The 24,700-nt window shown below is 48.7% G+C and overlaps 1 protein-coding gene across 1 annotated transcript in view; it reads right to left on the bottom strand.

Moving 5' to 3' along the window:
* Window positions 1-24,700, bottom strand: part of AK8 (adenylate kinase 8) — a 128,054-nt gene that overhangs the window by 34,733 nt on the left and 68,621 nt on the right. Inside the window, exon 11 of the mRNA XM_055331272.1 lies at window positions 14,899-15,040. Coding sequence (XP_055187247.1) covers window positions 14,899-15,040 — 142 coding nt within the window. The remainder of the gene's footprint in view (window positions 1-14,898; window positions 15,041-24,700) is intronic.

The raw sequence follows: 24,700 nt of genomic DNA, 5'->3' as shown, positions 1-24,700 counted from the left end.
CTTTTTCACCCCAATTAGAACATAAGCCACGTGATGGCAAGTTTATTAGCTCTCATTTCCTTCTGTGTTCCTAGAACTGAGACAGTACCTGCATGTAATGGATGTTCTGTGAATGTGCATTGCTTATTTGAACAAGGCCACTCTCAACTCACACAGGAAAAAACTGATGCCCACGGATGGTCAAGCCTGCCCAGCCTCACAGAGTCTGGAAGGGGCAAATCCAGGCTTCTAGAGCCTCTTGCTTAAACCCTATCCTGTTAAGCTGCTTCCTTGTCATGAGAACAATGTACAAAGGCCCCAGAAGGTACAGAGCATGGAGAAGCATCAAGGAAGGCTTCCTGGAGGAAGTGAAGTTTGAACTTAGCTTCATAGAAAAGATAAGATTTAGACAAAAACCCATGGTGCTCTGGAAGAAGCCATATCATGAGCAAACACCAAGTGTTTAGGAAGCAGGAAGGAGGTGGATGTGCTTAGGATATATGAAGCATGAATGGGGGTGGGCGGGAAAGAGAGACTCTTCCCTCTCCTGATCCCCACCTTGCGTCTGCCCTGTGATCGGGAGTCCCAGGCCTGGCAGGTCTTTTCTTGAGGGATGCAGTCTTCTCCTGGGATCTCGAACCCATACTTCATGAGACAGAGGCCCAAGAGAGAAAGGAGATGCAATGTCAGGCCCTAGGATGGAGGCTCTGCACAGGACCTGCAACAGGGTGTTGGAGGGGGGATCCAGTGCACCTGCCCCCGAGGGGCTGAGTGTGGGGTCTGGAATCTGCAGAAACCTCAAAGCCAACAAGGCAGCAATACCCAGAGTTTTGCCATCTCAGAAAAAGTAGAGCTGAATTTCTATTTGTGGAAGACTTTCTTTAAAAGTTTTCCTTTTATTAAATAATGTCCATGATATTTAGGAAGGACAGCTTCAAGCTTTTAGACATCTGCCACCTGAATCTGGCAGAGGCCCAGGCTTTTACAGCACAATGCTGGGTTCACCGGTTCAGCACTTTATTTACGCCTCTAAGGAAGATGGAAAATTGAAGTACACTCTGATGTCTTCCAAAGTCTCCTTTGGGTAAAGAAAAACAAACATGATTTCTGCAAGTCATCCCGGCATCTCGGCCTCTTGCCTTTCTCAGGGAAATGACTTTAAGCTAACGGTGGAGCATCACACCTGCCAAAAATGGGGGCGTCTCCATCAGAACCAGACTCAAATGCCAACCACCCCGGGCTCTGCTCTGTTAAAGGTCACCTGTCACTCTCCACCCAGGCATGGAGATTGCTCGGGATCTCTGATCACCGTGGCGGAGAAGGCATGTTTATCTTCTCCGATGTCTTATTCACCACCGGCAGAGGCCCGACTGTTACTGGTTGGATAAAACCCACCGGACTCCTAATAAGAGCTTAGCATCCACAGATGAGAAAGAGATTGAGATGTGCTTTGCCAGTGAAGGACAGTAAGCCTCAATGGGGGGAGAGGAGAGGTGGACGTGAGGGGGTTTTCTGACTGTGAAGGTTATCAGACACTGAAATAGGAAATGGAGGAAATGTCACTTTCTCCCAAAATGACACATTTACCTAGAACAGTGTGCTAAACCCAGAGGGTGACAAACTGACCCTGGATATCTTTCTAGACCTCTTATGGACAGCAGGGACATCTGCCCAATGCTGATGGCAGGACTGAGTGTTCTCAGAAAATTCTTAGGAAAAAAATTTTACCTGGTTAATAAATAAATGGAGTTTCAATATACTCCAGGTAAGACTGTTACTCTCCATCTTTAACTAACAAAATTACCAACTAAGAAAATGCCACAAGAACCTGTTATACATATGTCATCTCTTCCTAAAGATCCTCAAACACCCCACGAGGACCAGTTCTCGCTGGCTCCTGGCTCAAAGCTCCCTGGTTTCTGGCTGCCGCCCCCCCAGGCCACGTGTCTTCAGAATCCCCAGCTGCCGTCTGGGACAGCAGAGCCAAGCCTGTGCTTGCCTGGGCTCTGCTCTCTCTGGGAATCACTGTATTTTTATTCTCTGAAAGACCCTGGAGGCTGCAGGCAAAGGGTTCAAAGGTAATGTACATTTTTGATGTCACTGCTTCAAAAGTAATTGCTCTTATGCTCTCAAAGATAGATGACAAACCTAGTAACAGACTGTCATAAACTGAGTTTTAACCCAGGAAAAAAAGCAGCGTTGACCTTCCACATTTGCTCAGAAACATCCTCACTAGACTTTCTTACACAAACATTGGAAATAAGTGGTAAAATGTCAACAGTCCCCAGGCAGGAAAATAATGGGAGAACCTTCCTTTTTCTACTTCAGTTCTTATTTACTGGAAGATTAAAATCTACGACTGCAGGGGCTGTGGGCTGTGGCCCCGTCACCACCATTACTGGCCATGACCTGGGGCTCCAGGCCCAGGAGTACACCTCCTTCCTCACCGCTGGCCAAGTGACCTAGCTGCCACCTCTCTCCGGAGGCAGGCCTCACTTCCAAAACCCCTGATGTGGCCACCAAATTCCCATCACCAACTGGGACTTAAGTTTGCTACAAGGAAGCATAACCCTGCTCTCAAAGCCGGTGGGCAGGGTGTGCCATTGTCACTGGGCACTAGAGTCAGTGAGAAGCATGGTGGAAACCAAGCTAGTGGCCCAGGAAGATGACACCCCTGTTGCACAGGCCTGTGCTGAGTGGGGGCCAGTGGATAAGAAAGCCTGGACAAGGCTTGTTCCAAGGTTGGAACAGCCCCAGGACACCGGAGTGCATGCTAGAGGTGCTTTCAGAGGGGCTGGTGGGTCACCACATGGTGGGTGGAAGGACTGCAGGGGTGGATGGCCTTTGGGCTGAGCTTAAACCTCTTCAAGGTTGTCTGCAAAAACGTGCCTCAACCATGGAATGTGGAGAAGGTGGAATTAGGCCACGTTGGCTTTGTCAGTCTACCCCACACAGGACAGGTACAACACATGTCTCACAAGCACACAGTTTTGAAGTCTCTGCTAGGAACTCTCAATTCCTCTTGTGAGGCTGCTTGCTGAGTACCACCCTCAACCACTTCCCTTATGGGGCTCCCATACTCCAACTGGGGATAGTCCCTATGCCCCAGAGCCCCCCACATTATTTAAATTAGCCAATCCAGGGCTCCTGGGTGGTTCAGTCAGTTGAGCGTCTGCCTTCCGCTCAGGTCGTCATCCCAGGGTCTTAGGATCGAGCCCTGTATTGCACTCTGTGCTCAGCAGCCAGTCTGCCTATCCCCCTCCCTTTGCCTCTGTGCTCTCTCTCCCTCTCTCACACTCTCTGTCAGATAAAAAAATAAAATATTTTAAAAATAATAAATTAGCCAATCCACAGAGAGCCTCTAAAACCCAAGTACTCCCGCCCCCTTGCCATACATAAGCAGCGTTCCACGGCTCAGATGCTCTCGCCCGTCCCCAGAGTGCAATCCCCAGCACAGCCCCAGCCACCTCCTATTTGGAACTGTCACAAAAAAGTTCTGCCTTGCATCTGAGCATCACTGTGTTGTGTCCAGCCATCAAAAGAACCTTTAAATCGTGTAAAACAACAGGGGACAGGTGATGAAAATCCACATATTTTTCAGGTTAGTTTCTCAGCTCCCACACAACCTGCCAGGCCATTCTAGCCTGAAGATCTTCCTCTTTGCTGGCTCCAGGGTGTCTCTAGTGAAAGTGCGATTTGTCTTTGTCTACTTGCTGGAACTTTCTCGTGCGCCACATAGCACGCTGTAGCACTGGTGAGTAAGAAATTACCTTCTCTGACCAGAGTAAAGCAGTCCCTGCAGAGCAGCCAGGGAGCCAGTTGGGGCCACAGAACCTTGGGCCTGCTATTTTGATGAGCTCTGGTCTCTCTCCAGAAGCTCTGACCTCCATGGACAGGCTCAGAGACCCCAGTACACGAGGAATGGTCATGCCAGGCTCTATGCAAAGCATTTACCTGCACCAACTCATCAAACTTTCCACCTGAGGTCCTACAGGCCACTGCCCCTGGTTGTCCATTGAGGAAGCTGAGGCACAGAGAGGTTAGCTAATAAACTGCTGCGGGGAAGTCAGGTTTCGAATTTGAGTCTCCTGCAACATTATCTTGGTTGTATAGGGCATTTTCCGATTCATAGACCCCTTCCATCCATGTTTTCCCAGAGAATACCTATGTGCGGCCAGCAAAGGGTGAGGTCAGGCGACAAGCTTATTACCCCATTTGGCAGCGAAGGACACTGAGGCTCAGAAAGATTAAGTAGCACACTTGGCTGCTCACAGGGAAGCAAGGTGGTTGGAACCACGCCACGAATTGTCAGGCACCGTCGGGGCAGGAAGGCTGGGCACAGAAGAGGCAGCTGCCCAGGGTCACAGGACAGAGGACAGCCAGAGAGGCACGGCTGTGGTCCACCCTACTCTCGTCCAGCGTGCCACGCTTTCTTTTTCACCCTTGACCCCAGACACCCTGTTGAGACAGTTGCTACCTCTTCCAGAGCTGTTGGGTTTGAAGCTCAAGCCCTATAGCCAAGCGGCCTCCACCTGAGGGGCAGGTCCTGGTCACCCTACCCTCAGGAAACAAAGTCAGGGGGACCTGGGGACCCCGGTGCAGACACCTGCACCGTGGCTCTGCTGTGAGGATGGATCTGGTGGCTAACCAGCCTTTGAGAGAGATCTCTCCTCCGAAACAAAGGCACCCACAGAGCACACGGGGAGTAATATGTATTCCAGCCCATGTCTGGTAAACTCTCAGACTACAGCGGCAAGGCAGGGTCACTCGGGTTCTATTAGCTCAATTAATGAGGAGTAAGATAAGGCTAACATGCCGCTCGTTGGGCGGCTCAGCATAGAGCTGGAGTAATGGAGTTATTAACCTCAGTCAGCCACTGAATTGGGCTGCTGATTCCAACTCCATTTCCTGGTTCAGGCCTCCATTAATGGGCTGTTTATTATCCCTAATCCACGTAAGGATCAGCGGCAGAGATATGAGAGCTTCCTGGAAGGACCAAGTGATAATAAAAAAGAGAGAGAGCGGAGGAAGGCGAGAAATCCCCTCTATCTTGCATTTTAATTGTTCTCTGGTCCTACTGCTGTCCCCTCAGGAGATCAGAGCATCCTTCTCACTTCAGAACGCGCTAGGAAAGGCAAAGCTATTATCCAAGGGTGTCATTGTGCTGTCCCCGAGCACACAGTGTCACACGGAACTCAAAAGAACAAGCTTTGAAATCAAATTAGAGAACTCTGGCCGAGAAACTACATGCCCGTTCACTTCTTACTTTCATGATGCCATCTTATTCCATCTCACTCCAGTCTCTAAAATTTAACATAATCAAAACCAAGAAATCAAACCAGCATTCAGCAGAACAAGTTATCGACACCATTAAATGCCCTGTGATTTCCCAGTTTGCCTGGCCCCACAAGGTCCTTCTGGACAAGAGGGTGTTGACTATGCCTTGGCCTATTTCAGGGTTGTCAGCCTGTCCCACGTGCCACTAGGTGAATAAGAAGTCACCTTCCCCAAGTTCAGGCCACCCTGAGTCTTTAAAAGGTATTATGTGGAGAAGAAATGCAAACAGATTGGTTGCCATTAGAGAAAAAAAAATATTTTAGGTATCAGTAAGTTATATGTACAAACCCATAATGAGTAGATAGAGCAACTGCTCCCTGACGGCCATCCCTTTAGAGTATATTTGCCATTTTGGCTTCTTATTATGTACCAGGGATTCAAAACCAAATGAGTGACTACCATAAATATTTTTACATCTCTGACCGTGTAGACAAATCTGCAGCATACCCACTTGGGGTATGTGTGTGTGTAACACACTATGTGAAAATGGAAAGGGAGGGACGCCTGGGTGGCTCAGTGGTTGAGCATCTGCCTTCGGCTCAGGGCGTGATCCCGGAGTCCTGGGATCAAGTCCCACATCAGGCTCCCCACAGGAAGCCTGCTTCTCCCTCTGTTTATGTCTCTGTCTCTCTCTCTGTGTCTCTCATGAATAAATAAATAAAACCTTAAAAAGAAGAGAGAATGGAAGAGGAAACTTGGTGCTACATTCTGAATGAGAGTTTGCCCCACCAGGAGAAGTTGGAACCAGCTCAAGCAGCTTCCTATATCCAATTATAAATCACACACACATTCCACTTACTCTCTAGGACTACAGTGCCATAAGGTTCAGAGAGTAGAGTTTATCGCTCCATCTGACAGATAGGAAAACTTAGATTAAATGTAGCTTTTTCAAGCTGGCCAGCTGGGATCAATGCCAATCACACTGCAGAAAGGATACATAACAGTTCAGAGCCAAGAGCTGGTTCAGACCTGGTCTCCTCCACAAGGTCCAAGGCTATGCCAAACCAAGTGCTGAATAAGCCTACTTTCTGGGTCTGTTGAGTGGATTTTTTTTTTTTTTTTTAGTGGATTAAGTGAGATGTAAAGAAGGCATGTAATCCGCACTCAGCTACCAACATCATTGTTGTCAGGATGAGGATGACAATTCAAGACCAGGTGTGCTTCTTGGGATTCTTGGTTAACACCAGCGGCAGCCTGGGACTGGCCTAAAAACACCAAGCAGAGATGTCCTGGCCGGAGCCACCAGGGCTGGCTTCAGGTGCCTGGCCCCTGACATCTGAAAGCTTCTGGAACTGCTTCTCTGGACAGGCCAGGCTTGCCCCGGCAGGCTGCACTTGGGTGTGGGATTCCCAGCCCCTTACTGGCATGGCACTAATGTTTGCTACCCCATTCCTCTCCAAAGTCTGCCCTCCTGCTCCCCGGAGGAAAGGACCGCGTGTTTAGTAAAAGCCAACAACACACTCAGCACAACTGGGAGCCACATGCAAGGAGCGAAAATGGGTCACTGCCTTCCTGGGGACAACCAAAACTCCTCTGAGCTCCTCTGGACATGGGACACCACAACCACCTTGCTTAAAAAATAATAAGGAATAGAAAACCCAAAACACCCACTTTCAAAGAAACCCATCAAGCAGTTTCTAATTTGCACAAAAATGAGCTGGGACACAAAGGAGCTCATCTAAAATCTGGCCCTTGGGTGATTTCTTTCTGCTCCCCAAAGTTAGTCCACTGAAATAGAGAGAGAGACACAGGCTGAGCCAGGGTCTCTGAGACCCTCTTCCCCAGAGATCTCTGAGGGATGTCGTGGCAGCTCTGACCTCTGGTGTGGTGTCGTTGGACAGGACAGGGACCTTGGGTGCCTAGCCATGGTGCAGGAGGTGCAGGGGGTGGGGGCTCAAGGCCACAGCTTGTCCCGTCCCTCCTGGCAGCACTGAGAGAGATGGAGGATGCAAAAAAAAAAAAAAAAAAACCCAGTGTGTCTGATACACTGTAAACTTCCCAACATCAATCAGAATCCTATACTCCTTCTCTATAGTAAACATTAATTTTAAAGGGAACGACCGCGCAACAAACTTGCAGCATGAAATGAATTATTTTGCAGCTAGGCAGAGGGCAGGTTCCTGGATGCAGCCTGGGACAGTTCTTTGTTTCTTTCCTCTTCTTCTCCCCGCCCCCCCTTTTTTTTACTATTATTACGTTTTAACAAACTTTATAGCCCATTTTATTTGTTCTCAAATAACTTTTTCTCCTTCTTTGCAACACATCAATTACTTGGCCTACTTCCCTCACCATGTGATGTTGGAATCCAGAGATTGATACTGCTCGGCGGAATATAATTTAGTATTATGTGCCATGGGTTTATGAGGTAGGAGTCAAACAAAACATTGCGTTTGAACACTATCCATTTATTAGCTCTGAGAAGAGATTTATATTTGACAAGGAGACAATAACTTTGTTTTCTGATAAGCCAGAGAGGTCTATTTCTGTGTCCTACACAGAGCAAGGCTTCTCCTTCTCCAATAACTCTATTTACTAGCATGAATATATTTTAATAATAAAATTGATATATATGTAAATTTATTTTAATCTAATTTCATCGAACCCTCCTAAAAAAAGAGCCTTTGTAGATTGTTTTCATATCTGAATTATAGATTTCTGTATCGTATTCCCAGATTGATTTCTAGGCTATAATTCTGTCAAGATTTCCTCCTGGTGTCAAAAACAGCAACACCACAGCTAGAGTGCTTTATAATTGGCATCACAACCAAACCAGAATTACAGCCCTGATATTCATCCCATTGCCAGGTGGGCTCATTTTAGAATATTTCTCGCTTTCTTAGCCTATGTCTATACTTGAAGGTTTATGGCTAAAATTACCTTCTGAATTAATCATAAAAATGTTAATTGAAAGTGAAGGTGTGCGGAATGGAATAGTCGGACACAAGGAGGAGGAGAGAGCCCTCCCCGGTGACGGCAGGGAAATACGGAAAGGTGATTAAAACAGGCGTTAAGATTAAACCTGTGTTGTAGACAAACATCGTTTCCCCCCAGCTTGTCCTCTGCCCTGGGGTCAAATAAATTAAATTGGCATTGTTTACTAAGTCTTTAGAGACTGATTTTATTCAGAGGTGAATAGAGAAACAGTTACTCGCAAGCCTGCCCTAAATCAAAGAGGTTCCTGAATATTCTTTCCTGTGTGCTTCTGAATAAACACCGTGCCCTCCCCGGTCGGTCTGGCACGGTGTGGAGGGTCAATAAATAGAACTGTTGTTTTCTCCCTGGGGGTTAAAGAAATCGAGGCCCGGATTGGGACTGTCTCCTCCACCGGAGTCAGTGACCCACCCAGCCTTCCTTTCGGGGGCTGTTCCATCTCTTTCCAGAGCTTTTCATCTTCAGGTAGATGATGACCTTACACGGAAGCTTGCCCCCTGACATCAAAATGTGTGCGGTTGCCAGAAAACAGAGGGTGGAAACTTAGCCTTGTGGCCCTGTGATCCCTGGAAATTCGTCGGCAACATGGGCAGTCAGACAGGAACTAGCAGACATCTCAGCCTGCCAGCAGAAAGCTCTGCAGCCTCTCCTCGAGGAGCAGAATGAGACAAGGTGGAGGAGAACCCAGCTATGGAGGACAGAATAACACCCCCCGACCCAGATGGCCACCTCTCCACCCCCAGAATCTGGGAGTGTGTTACTTTACCTGCTGGCAAAAGGGGCTCAGCAGATGAGATTGAGATAAAGACCCTGATATGGTCAGATTATCCCAGATTTCCTGGGTGGACCCAGTCTCATCACATGGGTCCTTGAAACCTGAGAAGTGTGCCCAGCTCTGGTCAGAGGGGAGATGTGACTACAGAAAGGGGTCAGCAGGTACAACGTTGCTGGCTTTGGAGATAAAGGATAAAGGATCCAAGATCCAAGGGCGGTGGGCAGCCTCCAGAAGCTGGGGAAGGGAAGGAAACAGATTCCCCCAGAGCCTCCAGAAGGAACACAGCCCTGCAGACTATTGGTTTTAGCCTTGTAGCACTGGCTGACGATAAATCTGTGTTGCTGAAGCCACCAAGTTTGTAGGGATTTATTATAGGAGTCGTAGTAACAAAACTAATATACCAACTCATGCTATTCTTAGGCAAAAGACAGGCCTATTATTCAAACACAAATGGTTTGCAAAATACAACCATCTGGGGACCCACAGATAGATGCTGCCAAAAAAGAGTCATAAAAGGGGGAAAAAACGGAAAAAATAGAAAGAGAGAGACAATGAAATACCCTTTGGAGGAAAAATTACTCCAGGACACACAAGCACATTTTCAAAAAAGACTTATCAATATACTCAACATAATTTAGGGAGAATAGGCTCTGTGATGTGGCAAATCACAGAAAAGACGTTGAAATAAAAGGGGAGATGAGAATGAAAGCTAACAGAGTTAAGGGGCAAAGTGAAGGGAAACGTAAAAGAGGTATAGAATTGAAAGCTAGGGGCAACGAAAAAGTAATACAATAGAAGTTAGTTGAAGTTATAATGCAGGACAGACAGGGAAAGAACTAGGGATAAAAGCTACCAGAAAAAAATCTTAGGGGCACCAGAGTGGCTCAGTTGTTTGAGCTTCTGACTCTTGATTTTGGCTCAGGTCATGATCTCAGGGTCCTGGGGTCGAGCCCAGAGTCTGGCTCCACACTGGACATAGAGGCTGCTTGAGATTCTCACTCTGCCCCTCCTCCCACTTTCATTCTTTAAAAAAAAAAAAAAAGGAAAGATGAATTAAAATTGGTAAATGGGGAGGTTGAATCTTGTAAACAGCGGGTGTTGAAATCTGAATCCAGTTGAAGAGAGAATTAAAACCTCACAAGTTTAGTAATTATTGCTAAAAGAAACATAACTGTCCTATTTCTAGAAAGAAATGCTTAGTAATCATAAAAATAAGAACGTGTGTTGAACAGAGTAGGACTAAACAACTTGAGAACGTGTCTGTCCCTGCCTCCCCCTCCACACAGTGGAGAGTGGACAGGCAGGGGGTGAGGAGGGGGCACACAGGGAAGTTCTTCCTCTTTCCTCTTCCATGTTACATGGTCGGATACTTTGTTTCATTTCAAAATCAACCAATTGAGAAATACAGCCCAACCGTGTATGGGAAACATGCCAGCAGGGCTGGAGATCAACAAGACGAGAACCAGAGCATCATCTGCATGGATTGTTGGGAAGGGGAGAAGGGAGCAACCTCAGTAACAGGAGTCAAAGGAGATACAGATCAGAAAGAAAAGACGGGCGCCCGGCTGGCTCAGTCTGAGGAGTGGGCAACTCTTGATCTTGGGGTCGTGAGTTTGAGCCCGGTGTCGGGTGTAGAGATTACTAAAAAATAAATAAATAGACTTTTTTAAAAAGATGGAAACCATAGGGATCCCTGGGTGGCGCAGCGGTTTGGCGCCTGCCTTTGGCCCAGGGCGCGATCCTGGAGACCCGGGATCCCATGTCGGGCTCCCGGTGCATGGAGCCTGCTTCTCCCTCTGCCTGTGTCTCTGCCTCTCTCTCTCTCTGTATGACTATCGTAAATAAAATAAAAATTAAAATTAAAAAAAAAGATGGAAACCATAATGAAGCATAAAATAAAGTGAGAAAGGCAAAAATAAGTGGGATAATTTCAACTATTCAAGGAATAAAAAAGCAGGTTGATAAGAAAATGTTAAGCTCAATTTTATTCTGTCCACACTACAACAAAAAATAAGGGAAGCCAAGCAGCTGGAAGTAAAAGTGAGGGCTGCAGAAGTGCAACAGAGCAACCATGAGCTGAGTACCAGGTACATGAAAGCCATGTTGGAACACACACCAAACTGTTTCCTCCCAAAGCCCACCCGGAAAAATGACCAGAGGGGAAAGCCTACCTGATGTGACAGAGAGAACAGAGGAAGGGACACAACCACAGAATGTCTGGGGCTGGAAAGCAGGGGGGCCCATGACAACCAGCTATAGAGATTCTCCACCCCCCCCCCCGAAGGCCAAACCCCAAGTCAACAGTAGAAATCACTGAGAACAAACCAATTGTCACCAGCAAACCCTCCAAAGGCTCAAGCACAAGCACCACTCTGGCACCAGTGGCTAAAATAAGGAGGATTGGTTGAAACTCATCTCAGAAGACATCAAGACCCAGATCCCCTCTCACTCCACCTAGCCAAGCCAATGCCACTCTTCCATTTGGGTAGAAATGGAAGGAGAGGGTATAATCAGGCTCTTCAGGCTAAAGAGTGCCAGGCACTACTTGAGAGCCTGCACCTGTACCGAAATTAGGGGAACCAGGTCAAAAATATGCAGATGGCGTGCGGTGTGCGACACCTCTTCCCACCTCTTACTGCTTCTCCCTTCCCTGGACTCTACTCTGTCTACCCTCCAGCAGGAGGCTTAGAACCTGAGCAGGACAGAGGAATCTGGTGGATGGTTCTGCACAGATGGCCCCAAGAGATCACCTTTCAATGAAGACAAAGCCTGTGGGCTCCTCCTATGCTGCTGTCCTTTGGTGTCTTACTCCCCGAGTCTTACACAGGAGCAAGCCACCAAGGGTACCCAATGTCTGAAAGACAATCCAACAAAAGAATCTACTGAGGGAGAATGAGACCAAGACACACGAAACCTCAACAGGAGAAGGCTGTGCAGGAGGGGAGCCTCCCACCTCTTGCAAAAACAAGCCTATCATGTCACCATCTCCAAGAGATAAAATAATCCATGATACAAGATCAAGAGACTTTAAAAGGAATGAAAAAAGAGCTCTTTAATCTTATAAAAATAAATACTACAGCCACAATTAGAAATGCAATAGGATTGGGAGAAGAAGTTGAGAACTGTAGAAAGTAGAGCAAGACAAAATAAAACCAACTATGCACATGAGCAGACCAAAAAACTAAAAATATAGGAGAAAAGAGAGAAAAGATATTTTTAAAGAATTTAGAGGGCCACTCCAGGAGGTCTAATACCCACATAATAGGTTCCAGAGCACGGGGGGGGGGGGGGGGGGAGGAAAAGAAAAAAAAAAAAGAAATCTATCAACAAAATAATTGAAGAGAATTTCCAGAAGTGAAGGACACAGAGGTTCCCAGGTTAACCTCAGGTACAATGGAGTAAATTAGACCCATACCAAAGAAATGAATGAAATTTTACAGTGAAATTTTAGAACTGTGGGAACAAAGGGAAGATCCTACCAACTTCCAGAGAGAGGAAAAAAGGTCATTGATGAAGGGTCAGAAATCAGATTGGCATTGGGCTTCTTAATGGCAATTCGATATTGTGGAGGGAGAGTGACTTTGGTTCATTCCTTGCCCAGGGCGCCTGGGTGGCTCAGCCAGTGAAGCGTCTGCTTTTGGCTCAGGTCATGATCTCAGGGTCCTGGGATCAAGCCCTAAGTCAGGCTCCCGGCTTAGTGGGGAGCCTGTTTCTCCCTCTCCTTCTGGCCCTCCCCCTGCTTGTGTGTGCTCTGTCTCACATAAATAAATGAATCCTTTTAAAAAAATTTTAATTCCTCATCCAACCAAACTACACAGCAAGTATGAAGGTAGGATAAGGACACTCTCAGACATACCAAGTCCCCCAAAATTTACCTCCCATTGCACCTTTCTTGAGAAGCTCCTGATGTATGTGCTTGACCAAAATGAGGTAGTAAACCAAGCAAAAGAAAATTGGGGGATGCCAAACAAGCTCCCTTCTGTGGGAGAAAGGCAAAGGGAGTCTTGGGTGATTATTAAGTTCAGGAAAGACAATAAGAAAAAAGAAAGGCAAAGCAAATGGGAGGAGCTCCTTCCATTCTGGCGCAGCTACACCCCGAGGGAGGGTTTTCTGGAATAACCACACACCTGTGTGCTTGCACCACAGTGGCCAGAACCTCTGCAGTCCCTTTATCACCGTGACAGAGAGTGGGACACAGGATCTGCCTCTTGGGTACCAGCATGCTTCCCTGAAAACTGATGTGTTGGTGCTAAGGAGGACACCCTGAATGTGGGTCCCAGTTCTGTCACTGATGGCCACTCCCACCAAGATGACCGACCCTCCCCAACGAACATGTTGCTAACATAAGCCTTTATGAACTGTGTAACTTGGTGCCAAAACATATAAAGCAAACACTGCAGGAAAAGAACAAGAAACATTAATAAAAATACAGTAGAGGGCGCCTGGGTGGCTCAGTCAGTTAAGCATCCAACTCCTGACTTCCACTCAGGTCAGGATCTCCGGGTCATGAGATCGAACCCCACATTAGATTCTTCACTCAGTGCAGGGTCTGCTCAAGATTCTCCTCCTCTGCTCTGCCCCTTGATGTTCTCTTGCTCTCCAAAAAAAATAAAATAAAATACACTTCTTTTCAAATACTCACTGAAAAATCACCCAGAGAATATAGCTCAATAATTTTTTTTAAAAAATTAGAGGTTGGGGATCCCTGGGTGGCTCAGCCATTTAGCACCTGCCTTTGGCCCAGGGCGTGATCCTGGAGTCCCAGGATTGATTCCCGCATCAGGCTCCCTGCCTTGAGCCTGCTTCTCCTCCCTCTGCCTGTGCCTCTGCCTCTCTCTGTGTGTCTCTCATGAATGAATAAATAAAATCTTAAAAAAAATAAAATAAAATAAAAAATTAAAGGTTGTACTTGAGCAAGTTCTCCATACTCCATACTCTTCACTAAAATAAAAAACTAATAATGTGAGTTGAAAAAAAGCAATAAAATGTCAACTACCTAGAAATTTAAAACTCTCCTAAACCAAATCACAGTTTCTCCAACTGACCCCAAACAGCCAGGAGCTGACTGACCAATAACTAGCAGTGTCTGGTTAGGACCAACCAGAGAAAAGCCATATATGCTCCCCTGGCCAACCACATGGGGTGCCCTGCTGCCAAGTGGCCGGCCGCCTCCCCTCCCCCAGGCCACACCTGGGCAGGACACACTTGCAGCGGCCCATTCGTCCACTGCCAGCTTTCCCGCTCCGCCGCCCCCTCGGAGCCTCTGCCAAACCCAGGTGATGTGACGACTCCCTCATGAGCAAGGCCTGGCTAAGTGGCCTTTGGATCTGCTTCTTCTACCTCCACAACATACCCAATGACGGTGTGCTCTCAAGTTCAAGTTACGGGAAGAAGAGCAGAATATTCAGCAGCACCGGACACTTGTTTTGGAACACATGGCCAGCCTTTTGGGGGAAAAGTGTTCAGCTCATACTGCATACCCACATGAAAACAACTATCAGATGCACCAAAGCTTTCGATGTACAGAATGAAGGTGTGAAAATAGTAGAAAAAGGAAGTGTCTGTTGATTGGCACAATTCCCTGAGGAAGGCAGGCCTGGCTGCTAGGGGCTATGGCTCACAGGTCCAGCACCGCAAGTGACAGAGCCTGGATCCGAAACCAGGCTTGACTCCCGGTTCACAGGCAAGTGCAGTGGGCAGGTGGGGGTCGGGGTGCCCAAGAGACCTCCCACTTTGGGAATCACAGGAGGCTTCTTGCATACCACAAGCCGTCAGGTGGACCTTGGCAGCTGAGCCCCTGGGGAGAGGGTGGCCGCTGGCAGGGACCTTCTGGGAGGTGGTGTGGTCCGCAGCCCCACCGGAAGGGGACAGCTTACCTGTTGGGCTGGTAGCCCAGGCTGTTCAGCATGTGTGCCTGGTCCAGGTCTTTGGGGAAGCCGTGTAGCACCCACCCTCTCTGAATGCAGTCCTGCTGGCTCAGGCGCTGGCTCAGCACCTTCATGATGATGCTGTCAGGGACTGCAGAGAAAGGGGGCCGGTGGTCACTCTGTCATCCTAGGCACCATTCCTTACCCAACAGGAGTGTGAGGTTGCGGTGGCAGCCTGTGGCCCATGGGTCTCCCAACGTCTTTGACCCTGAACTGAACTGATGAAGAGTAGGGTTTAGGTGGATGAGACTTCGGGTGCACAGGTCCCTCTGAGGTCCCAGCAATGGGAGGAACGTGGCTGCTTGAGAAAGAAAAAGCACTGGAGACCTTGACCTTGATCCTTCCCCGACCTTGACAGCATACCATGCATGTCAGTGGCCAGGGTAGTTCCCAGCCCTCCAGCAATACGTGGGCAGCCCTCGTGCACCCAGGATCCAGTGTTTGCAGCAAAAGACTTTCCAGGGCAGCACACCAGGCCCCTGGGGGAAGGTTTAGCTTTCCTGCAATGGGACCCCGTTGGTGCCTCGGGGTGTTCTCTGCTCATCGGCAACACACAAGCAACTCTTGCTCTCTTCCTTCCTCCTTTTCTCCCCTCCTTGATGTCTAGAATCAAATCTCAAGAATTATAACTCTAGTTATAACCAGAAACTGAAATACAGTCTCATGGAGAATGAGATATTGAGAAGCTTCTTGTTTACATTACCACAATTGACATTTTCCTGAAATTTATACCTCTTTCTCAGACTCATTAAATGTCCTATGTTGCTGATGTACTGTGTTTTAGCAATTTGCACTGCATTTCCTGCACTTTGCACTCATTTTTCCAGAAATACTTGGTAAATATTACCAGTGTTTGCTATGGATGTGGCCCCGACAGGCTGGTTTCCTAGAGTTGCAACGAGGGTGTTTGGCGGCTTCTCTGGAGACGCCCAGTCCCCCTCCTACCAGCCATCCACAGTTTGGGCAAGTGGCCGTGGTGCATACATCTGAAACCTTCCAAAGGCCCTCAGGCTGGCAGCCAACTGACCACAGAGGTGAGAGAGGCAGAAACAGCTGCTTTCCTCTATGGCCATGACACACTCCTTACTCCCTTTGTCACCAAAGGACCATAAACCTTATTCTGAGTGATTTGCATTTCCCTGAATTTGTTCTTTCTAACATCTTTCAGCCTTTTTTTCACCAGTCTTGAGGAAAGAGCAGACAAGGCTTTTGCTGTAATAAGAATATCTGGCTATATAACATGAGCGAGAAGTTGATGCAGCTAATCCCATCTCTCCCCCTGCTTACACCTGCTGTGGCTCCCCAGTGCTGGGAGGATAAGAGTGGTCACTTCCCCCATGGCCAGCAGTCCCTGCAGTCTCGGACTCCTGGATCTCTCCCAGGTGACTCTCCCCCAGCTCTTCACCTCGCTTTTGTGTCTGCCAGTCCCTCCATCCAGGACATTCCTCCCCAACACCCGGCCTGGGGCAAGCCTTTGGACTCAGCCTTCAGGCCCAGTGGAATGTCTCCCTGAGGACTGCACCCAGCCTGGGTTAGCCCCTGTACCTCTCCTTTGCTTGCTACCCTTGTAGCTGGCTAAGTCTTTGTGTGATGTCTGCCTCTTCCAAAAGACAGTGGGTTCCATGAGGGAAAAGACAATGTCCAACCTCATTTCCCCCCTGGATTAAGCATGAAATAGATGCAGAATAAACACACAGGAGGCTTCCCTTTTCAAAAGCTTCACTGCAACTAACCAAACATGTTAAAAACAACTTGCCCAGACTCTGGGGACCCCAGGTGGTGGAGAGGAGAGAACACAGGTTTGAGGGGCACACAAATCTAGGGTCTGGGGCCTGCCCTCACATGACTGACCTCAGCTGGTCACCCAACCTCCCCAACCAAGTGTCAGATTCCTCATCTGCCGGAAGAGCAAACAGGATCTGTCATCATGGGGTTAGTGGCACACATGGCCTTCCAGGCATGTGTTAGACACTTGAAGATGGTGGAGGCTGGTACCTTTCAGTTCAGGAGATGTACATTGGAAAATAATAGGAATATTTCCATGTTTACCCATGGTCAGGGTGTTCTGAGAACAGACTGCTGGCTCCTGGGATATAGGATGACTGACTTCAAACAGGCCTTGAGAGTTAAAGATAGAGACTGCACAGAGACTTAGGGACCTGTCTCGAGACCTTTGTTTATACTCCCAGGGTTGCAAACCTAGGGCCAGCTGCCCTCCATAAGCTCCAAAAGTCATAATTTCAGGGCTTGTCCCCTGTGCTACAGATCCCTATGTCTGTACACAGGGTATGTCGGCTCTCACAACATCACCCATGAAGATCTGCGGTGTGGGGAGCTAGCATTCAGATTATGGTATGAATAAATAACAGGCCTGTTCTTTGTTCCAGAACCCTATGTCTTGTTACAGGATAAATATAGACTAAAAGCAAAATAGGTTAAGAATCTGCCATATTGCTTTCTAATCCCAGTCTACCCTTAACAATTTATAGATATTTCCACCTAAATCAGAAACTAATACAGAAAAAAACCCTTCCTAGTGATCTGTCCAATGGATAGTTATGGAGCATCCGTGCTATGCCAGGCACTGTGTCGGGCATGGTAATATGTGGCAAGCCAGAAGCCAAGGCCCTGCCCCCATGAAGTTGACATTTTAGCAAGGGGCAAAGACAATGCACAGATAAACAACCATTGCAGGGAGTCATAAGTACTGTAAAGAAAATAAACCAAGTGATGGGAAGCTGCTGGTGTGACCGGCTCTAGGACAGCCTCTGAGGAAGTCCCATCTGGATGAGATCTGAATCGTAAGTCCAGCTGTGTGAAGACCCAGGGAGGGGTTTCTAGGCAGAGAGGGTGGTGAGGGCCCAGGCCCTGAGACTAGAATGATCTGGACACATTCAAGGTTCAGAGAAACGGCCCCTGTGACTGGAGCAGAGAGGTCTGCAGGAAGTGAGGACGGACAGGCCCAGCCAGGTCTGCAGGAAGGAATGGGGGTGGGATTTGGGCCACACACAGGCCAGGCCACCTTGGGAATTATCATGTGTTGGCCCTTCAGTGCATATTTATTGAATGAACACATGGGGGTTAATCTCAGGATGCTGCATTTGGCCACATCTGCACATGGAAAGCTCATTTTGTGATATCAGCCAGTGGAGTCCCCATTTGGGGTCCCCAGGTCCCAAGGATGTGGCTAATCAACAGTACGACTTTCTAAGTGGTCACTGCAGGCTCCTAAGGGCAAAAATGGACCCCCTGTAAGATCTGCAAAGAGCTTGGGCTGAGGACCCTGAATCAAAGTCACCAGCTAATAGCCAACTTTTTAAATTTCTAGAAAGGAAATATCTGTTGCTGAGCCCCCGCACACAGAGCCCTTAAAGTCTGTGGGAATCTGATTCAGCAATGCCCTGTCAGAGAGAGGCCAGCTGTGGTAAGAGGGGGCCTTAGCTTCCCTCTCATGGTCCCAGTTCTGCCCCAATCCCCTCTGACACTCTGAACCTCAGTCTCTCTGCAAACTGGGAAGGTGGGTGAGCTGTGCCTTGAGCAGGCGTCGAGGAGAGGGGGCTACAGGAGGATTTGTGATACAGCTGCATTCCTTACATTTATTCTAAGCAGTCCTTAGAATAAAACTCAGAAAACTCACCACTTCATTCCCCTGGATTCCTTTCTCAGGGCAAGTGTGAGCAGAGAGCCCAGTGGTCAGCAGACTCTTCTTGGCAGCAATGGGACCTCCTTGAACCTCGGTGTCCCCCTTGTAACACCTGCCTCACTGGCTATTGTGGGGCCAGTAGAGGACTCACTGAAGATGCCAGATCCATTAGAGGTCTTTCAAAGGGCCGGGTAGGTATTCCTAGTCCTCTCCCAAAGTTTATTCAGATTTCCCATCAGATTACTAGGATGAAGCCACTGGTAAGAATATGTGACCCTTGAATTTCACACTTTTCAGATTAAATTTCAGAAATTCAACACCTGAGCTCAAATCAGACTTTAAGAGAGTGCTGTAGGTTTGAAATGGGCTTGCCAGTGGAGAAGGTGATCCCCTACGTAAGGAGCTTGCTGACCAGTGACACCCTGGGTGCATTAAGGCCTCTGTTGTGTGGGAGTGAGGGCTGGATTGGGCCAATATTTGTCTCTCTGACAGGCTCTATGGTAAAGCAAGCTGCGCCCTAGGGAGGCCTGAGCTGCTAACCTGCAGCCTTCTCGAGGCAACAGAGGGCTGCTCATGAGGCTCAGAGCCCTGGGGATTCGCATAGGGAAGGCCCTGGAAGGTCATCCCCTTGACCTCCCTCATTTCAAAGGTGAGAAACCAAGGCCCTGAGAGGTTGTGGCTTAAGTGACCTTCACTGGAGTGAAACATGACTTGAGGGAAGAACGGAAGACCAAATGAAAACACAAAGAGACTTTCTGCGGGGGGTCAAGGGGGGATAAATTTACAAAGATTTCTAGAGAGAATTTCCCAATTTCCCACTACAAGTTAAAATGTAGGGGAACCTGGGAGTTGGGGGTCTGACTCTTGATTTCAGCTCAGGTCATGATCTCAGGGTTGTGAGATCAAGCCCCAAGATGGGGTTCGTGCTCAGCACAGAGTCTATTTGGGATTCTCTCTCCCTCTGCCCCTCCCCACCTCACATTCTCTCTAAATAAGTAAATAAGTAAATAAAATCTTTTTTAAAAATTTAAGAACAAGTTAAAATGTTCATGCCTTTCAACCCAGCAATCTCGTTTTTAAGAACTCATACCTCAGCTATAATAGCACAGACAGGAAGCGACGTGTGCACGAAGATGTCCATCTTGGTGCCGCTTCCAGTGTTGACAATCAGAAACACTGTATGTACAATGTCTGTCAGCAGAAGACAGGCTCAATAAAGGATGGTACGTCTACGTGATGAGATACGATGCACCTTTCAACAAACCATTTCTACTCATACTAACTTGGAAAGAAGCCTCTGACTTCTGATCAGGGGAAAAAGCAGGTCAACAAACGGCGTGTATGATATGGTCTAATTCAAATACACAGACACGTATACACACAGCATACACACACCCACATGTACACACACTCCATGCACACGAGCCAGTGGAGAGGCCCCTCTTACACCGTATGAATCAGACCTGAGCCCTCGCAGAGCTCAGGGCCCTGGAGTCGAGAGAGGCAGGGACCAGTTGGAAAGGCAGGAGGACTACAGAGAAGCAGGAAGTGCTAAGGGCTGCAAGGAGGGGGAGACGCATTTTGGTGAAGAAGGTGGAATGCACACTGATTCGGACTTTGGGCCAAAACCAAAACGAGTGCCTCTTTTCAGGAGTCAGGGAAACACAGACCCTCAGATCAGCACTTCTCAGGAGGGCTCACCATAATTTCGAACCGCTATTTCTTCATTCCTATTAATCTGCTGTTGCCTATGTCCCCAGCTTCAGGCCACCCCCTGAGAATAGGGACCCCAGGAAAGTCAGGCACATGGCAAGCACTTAATAAACACTCCGAATGAATAAATGATGGATGATGAATGCATGGGTGAGTGAGTAGTACCACTTCTAAAACCAGAAGGCTCTTTGCTCCCTTCCGTGTTTGTGGCAGAACGAGGGATTGTCCTTCGGCCCATAGAACCAGGTCCCTCGGCAAGGGTGGACCACCAGGCTGGCTCTGAACGATCCCTTCTGGCTACACCACGACCCACTCGTGGATCAACCCACTCTTGGATCAATCAGGCAGTCCTAAGACTGTGAGCTGATGGCTAGGATGTTTCAAAATAAAATCCTGTGTGTGTTTGTGTCTGTGTGTGTGTGGTGGGCGGCCTCCGGGTGGGTGCAGACACAAGCTTGGGTGGGTTCGAGGGATGGGGCCCTGCAGCTTCCTTTTTCTTTCTTTCTTTCTTTTTTTTTTTTTGTTCTCTATTTTTTACAATGTTTAAAGGCTTCCATTTAAAAAGCAGGGTTTTTTAAAAGAAATTTTTCTTTCAAGATTTTATTTATTCATTCATGAGAGACACACAGAGAGAGGCAGAGACACAGGCAGAGGGAGAAGCAAGCTGCCTGCGAGGAGCCTGCTGTGGGACTCAGTCCCAGGACCCCGGGATCACGATGCTAGGCAAGGGCAGACACTCAACCGCTGAGCCACCCAGGGGGCCCAAAAGGAAATTATATAAATGCCTACAGGAGGTTGGAATGGCCACTGGAGAGACTGTCAGAAAAGGACAAAGGATGCAATCTCCCTGAAGGCCATCCGTGCCCCCATTAGTGGCTCTCACTCAGGGGGGATCCAGGGCTGCTGGAGGGGGCCTCCCACCCCCGTTACTGCACCAGCTCCCTACAGGGTCTGCCCAGCTCTGTGCCCAGACCCGCCCTTCTCAAGTAGTCTGGGAAAGTTGCTGAACCCTCCCTCCCACCCACAAGGCCGGTTCCTCTGTCCCTCAATCTGGGTGGAGGAGCTTCTGGAGGGGCTGCAAGGTCCCCTCCCAGCACGAACAGATCAGACAGATCGACATAACACCAAAGGGTCTCCTCCGCAGAGATGTCAGTGCCCCCCAGCGGGGGCTGGGCAAGGCAGCTGGTGGCGGCTCTGGACACTGCTTCCTGGCCGCGCCGCGGACCGAGCAGCCCTCCAGGCTCCCCTCCTCTGGACAGGGCTGGGGTGAGGGGGGCAGCCGCTGCTCTGCCTCCAGTGCCTTTCCCGGCCCACCCCTGAGCCCCACCCCCCACCACCACCAGGGCTTCTGCTCTGCACCTTTGTTTAGCTACTGCCTTTCTTTTCCTGAAGGCTATCGACTCATTTTCCCAAACACACAAGGTCTGACCAGCCAGTTCAGCAAAAATGTAGCTTTTCGGAACAGATCTCGCTGGATGTGTTCTGCTGAAAGTTTAAAGTCTCCTTGATAATGCTGTCCATTTACCCTTTATCCTCCTCTCAGATAGAGATTTTCAGTGCAGTCTAAAGTCTTTCTCCACTGAGTCAGGTGCCTCAGGCTTGATTTCTGGGCTTGACAGTTAACATCTTACCCTGCCTGTAAGCTACTGCCGAGGGCTACCTCTCCAGAATGTCCTGTCAACCCTAAATTTAGCAAAGTGCAAGATATGAATATCCCATTATTTCATAAGGCCACACCACATGGTTTCAGGGTGTTTTTTTTTTTTTCTGAAAATCTTCCATAAAAGATGGCAGTTTCACACTGACCTCGAGGTTATTAAAATCTCAATCCATTTATTCCCTGCTGGCTGGGTGTGCTTGGCACAGGGGTTGATGGGGAGCCATGGTCACAGGTGAGAGGCTCCCTGGCCCTGTAAGGATCCTCCCGGGTCCCCCATCACTCTACCCAGCACTCCAGGCCCACCCACTGTCTTGAAAGGAAGGCATTGCTGTTAAAAACCCAGCTCAGGTCAAGCTCCTTCGTGCACATCAATCCTGACAGGAGAAAGAGGCAATCGAGAGGGGGCCCCCATGAGATGCCTGGACAGACAGATCAGCCAGATTTTCCTTCCTCGGCTATGGGCCCAATGTGTCATCTCAGTCAAGTCCAGCCCAGAGAGCTGCAGAGTGTGAGGCCAGGGGGAGAGCACCTGGGCCAGCTGAGGATTTTCCTGGGTAAGCGGGAGCTGAGGGGCAGAAGGGATGGGCTCCAGGCCCCACTGGAGCCCTCCTGCTGCACCACACTGCCGCCTGCTGTCCGCATCCTTGCATTCCTGCACTTGCTGGCCGGTTAGCGCCCAGACTTGGGACTCAGCTGGGAGGGGCGGCACGAGGGGGCTAAGGCTACTGGAACTGGCCCCAGGAGGCCAGGGCAGGAAGTGGAGAAAAGGAACCTGCTCCCTCAGTCAGGGCTTATAAGGTAAAAGAGACCGCAGACAGATGGATATGCCCAGAATAAGCTGATTACCCTCCTCCCGCCAGGGCCGATCAGAAACAGCTGGGTGCCTCATCACACCCCCTACACACTGCAGGTGCATAGCCTCTACCCACACTCAGAAACCCACTTCTGTCTACCACACACATCCCTACACGCATCTTACACACGTACACCTGCATAGACATGCTATGCACACACTCAGACCCACGCACTCGCCTTCAACACCCCTACACAGCCCACACCCGTACAACAATCCAAACCCCTATACTATATACTATACTATATACACACATTGCACACCCACTACATGCACATTTACACACACACCTATATGTACCCCCAAGCACCCTGCACCCACCTGCATGCACACCTCCACCCTGTACCCCACACCTATCCACATGAGGTATGTTACATACCACCAACCCTCGCCTATATGCACACCCCACGACTACCCCATGGCTTCTTCCCTCTTCAAGCCTGCCTTGAAATCGAGGTAAAGGTGACATCCAGCTGTCTGGCAGGTTTGTGGAAGACTCAGAATGTGCTTCTCTTCCCCCTTCCCAACATCCCAACACAGTGCCTGGTCCTGCCAGCTACCAAAGGGGGCCGGTGGGGGTAATCTTGGAAGGGAACAGGACTGTGAAGGAGAAAGGGCTGCTTTTGTTTCTGTTTTTTGTTTCCATCTTATAGGGAGATTTCAAAGAAACGGGGCTCCCACCCCCCCACGTGCATTTCTTGGCCCAGGACATAGCTGAGGCCCCTGTAGGGCCTCAAATTACTACCACTGTAATTCAGCAAAACCTAAACTCCTACCACTTCCAGGAGACTGTTACTACCACCACTACTACCCCGCCTTGGTACTGCTTCCTGGTGGCCGAGGCTTGCAAGCCCCCCTCACTGCCGCCACTGCCACGCCGGAAATCACCAGCGTCGGAGAAGGACTCGCATCGCCAGCCCCGCCTGGGGGTGGTGGGGGTGGGGGGGCGCGGCTAGGTGTTCCACCAGTGATGCCGGTTGTTTATTATTTACTGCCACCTGCTGGCCAGTCGTGGACACTGCGCCCCAAGTGAGCACTTAAAATGATAAACAGGACCTTTCTGAACCGTGTGTGGGAGATTAGGAGGAGAAACTAGATGCTTCCATTTGATCACACCCTGCAAGTCGTCAGCGGGGAGTAGGCCCACTGGGTAGTTTGCCTCCTTGGTAAACTCAAGTCATTTGCTCCAGATAAGCTCCTGTCTTGGTAGGCACAGGATGGAACAGGCACCTAAGACTTTAGGTTCCCAAAGTCCATATCCTAACATCCATACTGCTTAACAACAGCATTTAAAGTTGCTTGGCAGACAGTGATGTCAGGAAATAACAATTTTTTTAATATTGGATTTTTTTTCAAGTCCGGAGAAGTACATTAGCCCTGGGGCTCTTACCAATTAGGAGGATATTGCTCGCTGCTCATCCCTCGAAGGACAGCTGCCTCCTTTCTGTCACTCTCTTCTCTGCCTGTCTACTTGGGCAAAAAGCAAAGGCAAGATGGGGGTGTCCATGCCCCATACGTGCAGCACGGCAGAGAGGCCCAGCCTCCCACAGTGCATACTGTTTGTCTACTGGTTTTAGATGAGAAAAAAAAGACCATTTTAAAAATAGACATTCCTCTATAAATAAATGGTGCTTCACTTAGCAAATTAATAGGACTTTTAGAAAATGCTCACTTAGGCACACTGTGGATAACGATTTGATAGTTTGTTATTCTGATCTTAAAACACACTTATGTCTGTCAGTGGAACATGCAAGTACCCTGGAGGACAAGGGGAGGCAGCCGGTCCATATGTGGACTGGGCTGTCTTAAAAGTGCAATGCACACTGCAGATGAAGAGCTTAAGGAACATGGTTTTCTTCCACTTTAATGGAGCCGGGGCTCA

The sequence above is a fragment of the Nyctereutes procyonoides genome, unplaced genomic scaffold (assembly GCF_905146905.1).
Source record: "Nyctereutes procyonoides isolate TBG_1078 unplaced genomic scaffold, NYPRO_anot_genome, whole genome shotgun sequence".
NCBI classification, from domain to species: Eukaryota; Metazoa; Chordata; class Mammalia; order Carnivora; family Canidae; genus Nyctereutes; species Nyctereutes procyonoides.
This window is presented reverse-complemented; position numbering and strand designations above follow the sequence as displayed.